The sequence below is a fragment of the Nilaparvata lugens genome, chromosome 1 (assembly GCF_014356525.2).
Source record: "Nilaparvata lugens isolate BPH chromosome 1, ASM1435652v1, whole genome shotgun sequence".
Classification (NCBI taxonomy): domain Eukaryota; kingdom Metazoa; phylum Arthropoda; class Insecta; order Hemiptera; family Delphacidae; genus Nilaparvata; species Nilaparvata lugens.
In genome coordinates, this window is record NC_052504.1 from 84688751 (window position 1) to 84694653 (window position 5903).

General features: G+C 35.0%; 1 protein-coding gene across 3 annotated transcripts; it reads left to right on the top strand.

Annotated features, from left to right (window-relative positions):
* The first annotated feature begins 53 nt into the window (after positions 1–53).
* Positions 54–2448, top strand: LOC111059133 (centrosomal protein of 19 kDa-like). 3 transcript variants are annotated; one of them, XM_022346758.2, is made up of 3 exons: positions 54–184; positions 986–1358; positions 2061–2448. In XM_022346758.2, exons 2-3 carry the CDS (start codon positions 1010–1012, stop codon positions 2216–2218), a joined length of 507 nt encoding a protein of 168 aa, XP_022202450.2. In that variant the 5' UTR covers positions 54–184; positions 986–1009; the 3' UTR covers positions 2219–2448. The 3 variants fall into 3 exon arrangements, with proteins under 3 accessions (XP_022202450.2, XP_039275017.1, XP_039275014.1); XM_039419083.1 differs by having other exon boundaries at positions 140–248; positions 2064–2437; XM_039419080.1 differs by having other exon boundaries at positions 140–248; positions 2061–2423.
* Positions 2449–5903: the final 3455 nt, after the last annotated feature.

Sequence of the window (5903 nt, forward strand, 5' to 3'; positions counted from 1 at the left end):
CTTCCTCCTCCTCCTCCTCCTCCTCCTCCTCGTCCTCCTCCTCCTCCTCCTCCTCCACCCCCTCTCCTCTTCCTCCTCTACCACCTCTACCTCCCCTCCTCACACTCATCCTCCTCCTCCTCCACAGCGTCCCGACGCCCTGTGCGCTGACTCACCCTCTCAGTAGCCATGACAGACCAGCGCTGTAAGTACACGTTGACGTCGGAAATCCGATCTTCAGATCGTTAGCACGTTTGATGCACTTAATGGTGAAGCCACCTTCACCGAGTTTGACCTTCACCAACTTGTGTTGTTATCCACTAGATGCACCTGTTCTATCACTAAACTGATACAATAAACGAGCACCGTCCCTTTAACTATGTCAACATTTACGAACAAGATGATGATAATATAGTGTACACTACCTTACTTGAATTTGAATCGAGTTCCAGTTTCTATACGCTTCTTCTTGCACTGTTTTTGGAAAGTTGACCAATTATTAAATTATAAAGTGCTTGCTATAAAAATTAACGAAAGTCTATTCAAAGAGTTATTTCCTCTCTCAGGAAGTTTATCAATAATAATTGTGATTTTAATGAGAGATTTGAACTCTATTCCAGTTAATCATGAGATCTCATTATTAGAAGGATTCGCTCCAACAATTCTAATCAAATCAAATTTATTTAATAAGTTGCACACTTGGCTCTAACAATTCGAATCGAATCAACTTTATTCAATAATTAAGTTGCACACTTGACAATATTGAAAGCGTCATACACACTACAATAAAAAACAACAAGAAAAAAAATTCAAACTAGAAACCACATAAATCAAGCAAAAGTAAAAAATACAAAAAGGCAACAGTTCTCATTTATCATTTAAATGCAATCTTGGATCAAATAAGGAGCTCCCCTCAGTTAAACAAATTCAGAAAAAATTCTAGTTACATGAATTAATTTAAACATCAAAGCAAGTGCACAAAAGCTGTATTTTCCCTTCATTTCAGGGAGCTTTGATCACATGGAATAGAATGGCGACCTCTAAAGAGCTGTATGACTCGTCAGTACCGAAAAAGATTGGACTCATTTTGGTTCCACCTTCGATTGTGCTGATCTACAAAAATCAAAAGACCAACAAGCTTAGGAAGCGAGTGATGCCCGTAAGAGGCTTCAAGCAAAAATCGAATCTAACTTTCCTGGCTGAGGATCTTGTGGCACGGCACAGGCCTTTACTGAATGAGGTTGATATTGGAAAAGTGCAAAAAATGCTCTTTGTCTTACAAAAGCATAAAACCGGTGTAGACCTTGATGAAGCATTGAAAATGGCAAAAATGCAAACGTTTCATGCAGCCGAAAATGATCTGTTGAGATTGGGATCAGGTAAAGTTTAAACTCTTTTGCATAGGCCTATCTCTTTGTTTATTGATAACAGTGGTTCAAGAGATTGAGCCCAGTCAGATTATTCTAGTAATTGCTATTAAGTATAAAGCGATTGCCATTTTATATAGCACAACGAGAACAACTTATTCCATGGACATTATTTCTCGTACATTGTTGCTTAAAAAGTGGTATATAATACCAAATCGAATCCAAATTAGAATTATATACTCTCGAATTATTTATTTCAAGCCATCATAGGCAGTCACAATCACTTCATTGATGAAGCAAATGCTCATCAAAGTCCAATTATCAGATAAACTATAAAATATAATTACTTTTGAAATGATTGGATCACAGTACACAGTACTTCCAAGGCGAAATAAGACTGCAATATAATCCTCATTTTTCAAGTGTTCGTAATCTCTTAATTTTCTATTTACTTTACAGTAACTCAGGGGCACCCATAAAAGGGTCAAAAGAATCATTGGGCTTGGGTGGGCACCCCTGAGTAGCTTATTTGGAGAATGTCACTTTTTTCAACAGTCACTGTACTCACATCAAGATATCAAGTCATTTACCGTAGGCAAAGTGAGTTATTTATTTATTTATTGGATAGAGTAGTCGGAAAAGAAAAAACAGGCTATTGCCCAAAACGTTATGGATTATATAGGTACCTGAGTTTTTTATCTTCTTTTGTTTGAGGAGGAAGTATTGGAGAAAGGATTGCAGCTGCAAATTCAGAAGATGATAGTGATGCTGTTGATGATCCTTCAGCCGACATTTATTTCGATGACCTTGAAGCACCAATAGACAAGCTCGGAATCTATTCGGATGAAGAAACAGATGCCTTCTGGAAGTGATGAAAGGAGTTGTGACTCATGGAAATGTCAGTTTCCATAGTTGTAAAGAATTGGAACAATCTCTGTAACTCATTCTCATGTGTTTCATTATATTAACGAACATTTAAAAAGACTGCCAGATGCTATTAGGCAGTTGAAAACATAAATATGGCATTAAAATAGTAATTGAATTAATTAATATGATTTATATTAATAAAATTTTACTTTTGAGACTTAAAACTGATTTGAGCCAAGATTTTGTAATAATTTCATGTGCATACCAATATTGTATTTTTAAGACCTACAATGAAATTCTTCTTATAAGGTTTTATGAATGACTCATGACATTTCTATATAATGGATCAATCAGGAAATTTTCATTTTGAAAACCTAGGGTGATGGACGCTGATCATATTTGTGGAAGCTTCCTATACTATATTTTATTGAGAAAACCTTAAAGCAAGATAAATAAACACAGATATAATTAATTTCAAAGGTGAGAATCTAGTGGAATAAAACATTTTAATAGAAGTATATTTTGATTGAGAGATCGAATACCTACTCAAGTAGGAGGTAGGTAGGATACTATATTATTATTTATCCAAAGTCATTCAATTAAGATACTATAAGAAGCGGAAATCGAGGACAAGCTGTGGCATTTGTATTGCATCTTAAATATTGATTAGCTGCGCCAGAGGATTCCTGTTGGACGTGCAAGGAATACATTATGATCCGTGCTGCTCATTCACGGATCTTGGTTTATCTATTGTTAGGAATGTACCGTAAATTATATACAAAATGGCTAGATTGACTATATCTACCAGAAATATCCAACTATAAACACTCATTTAACTGTAATAAAAAAATTTCAAAATAAAAATATTTTTTTTTTTGTATTCATCAACCATAACTGACACTGAAGCTTAGATGAGAAGATTTATAAAAAGGAGACACTTTGTCCTAAATTGGTACTTGTGGAGGAATATAAAAAAATAACGAATAAGACTCCAATATAATATATAAATAAATTGAAATAATACTTATCATTGATGTAATAGGATACTACGCATAAAGTATGACAATAGTGTTGACACCGGGATTCAACCATAATGATTTGTAAATTGATTGAAATGATGTTAAATCATCAATTTTCATTCAACAGTTCACTTTGAGGTGTATATTTTAAGGTGCTGCTGTTTGTTTAAAATTCCAACTCTGGTAGAACACTTCACAAAATCAGGTTTATATTACTTACTTGTATACTTGTAGTGATCCCACTGCTTGGAAGCTTTTACAGCCGTGGTCGTCATTTTAGTCTGTTCTCTGGTTATCAGACGTCCTCCCAGAACTCCTTCATGGAATAATAATTCTTTCTGAGTAAATGGGTTTTCAAGAATCTCCTGAAGCTCACAGGATCTCTGTACCTCCGTATTTCCAAGGGAAGTTTGTTGTACACCCTGCTTGCCACGTTTCTAACACTAGACAAGGCTAGTGTTGTTCTTTGCCTGTCGATGTGGATATTGTCTCTCTGTCTTGTATTGTGATGATGAATGCTGGAGTTCCTTTCAAAATATTCTGGATATTTCAATATTGTAGTCGCTGACTCCAATATGTATACATCAGTTAATGTTAACACACGCAATCTCTTGAATATCGGTCTACAATGTTCGATGTAGTGTGCACCACTTATAATTCTTAATACTCTTTTTGTAATAAGAATACTATTTCCGCTTCTGAGCAATTTCCCTAGAATACGATACCATAATTTAACACACTGTGGAAGCATCCATGATAAACTTTCATTGATACTTCTGCGTCTACTATTTTCTGCAGACGGCGAGCAAGGCAACACACTACATTGAGTCTCTTGACAACATTATTAATTTATGTGCTCTTCCTATCGTAGGTTGTCAGCAATGTGTACTCCTAAATATTTGACATTTTTATTCAGTTGTAGGTGTAGATCACCAATTCGCAATAGTGGACTAAAGTCTCGTTTCTTAACATTATGGAACTGCAACACACATGTTTTCTTTTGGTTAAGAACCAGCTTATTCTCTGTGCACCATACACTCATCTCATTAAGACCTTTCTGCGTTTTTTTAATTGCTTCAGAAGCATTTTGTCTATTAAGAGGTGACACACATCATCTGCAAACATCCAAATCTCCCCCTCTTGCACAGAAGTGGGGAGATCGTTTACAAAAAGCAGAAACAAGACTGGGCCCATATTGGACCCATGAGGTACTCCTATGTTAACATCCTGTTGTACTTGTGAACTAATATGTCGAATAACATTATTATTTCCCATTTGACTTACATTGACCACTGGTTGACGGTTTTTCAAATATGTCATTATCCAATCCAAAGGTTTTCCTGTGATTCCGTATTTGATGAGTTTTAGCTTCAAAATTTCGTGGTGAACACAATCAAATGCCTTAGTCATATCATAGAATATTGTGTATACCTCATCAGTACAATCTACTTTGTCATACACTGCAGTTAACAAGGCAAAAATCGCATCAACTGTGGTTTTTTTCTTTCTGAAACCAAATTGTTTACAGCTTATCAATCTATGTTGCTCCAAATACGGAATCAATCTGTCCAGAAAAGCAACTTCAAAAACTTTGGAATAGACCGATTGAACAGCTACAGGTCTATAGTTGCTTACTAGATCTTTTTCATTCTTTTTATATATTAGTATAAGCTTAGAAGTATTGATAGCGTCTGGAAATTTACCTTCCTCAAATGTCTTATTAATTATCAATGACAGTGGTTCAGCTATAATATGCGCTGAAGCTTTAACTAGTCTACATGGGATATTGTCAACTCCAGCATTTGGCTTATTGCACACTCTATCAATTATTTCGAATATTGATGGAAATATAATCAGTTATGAATAATGATAATTTATTGATAGATGATGCTCTTTATTCAGCCTGCCGGCTAGTTACTCATATATAACCACAAGTGAAAAATAAAAATAATGATATAATATAAATTTTAATAATGCAGGTGGAGGAAAATATTTGTGTACACAACGAGTGGAAAATGAATTTTTTCACTCGGGGAAATTGTTGCCCTCGGTTTCGCCTCAGGCACCAATCGTTATTCCACATCAGGGGAAAAAGCTGTATTTTTCACTCTAGGTAAAGCAATAACTATTAATATTACAATACATTCAAATTACATTATCATCAAAATAATAAACTGAGAGTTATCTACGTAATGATATTAAAAAAAGAAAATTGAAAAACAAAGGTTGTGTACCGGTAGGATCCCGTAGCCTACCGTAACGATATTTTTTCATCAACGTATTATTACTGCAATAAATAAAATAAAATACTGTATACATTTTCTTCAAAAAATTTACAGTTAGTCTATAGGACTTTTTAAAAATTATTTATCGTTTTAATTGCGCTCTTCCTGGACTGCAGAATACTGTAGGATCCGCATCTCCGCATCAGACATTCATGGGTAAGCGTTTTTGTACCTACGTTCACTGTAACTTATGTTCAAAATAGAAGAAAATCTTTTAAAAGGGCATTTCATAATTATTTTTGATCCATACCCGGAAAAATTTATCTTTTGTTCTCGAATCAAATCGAGTAGAGTTCAGTCCCCTTCTCCGTACTTATGAACTTTCTTTGTTTTTCGCGCTTGCGTACAGGGGCAACTCTACCGGTTGTTCTTGCAACTTGCAACTT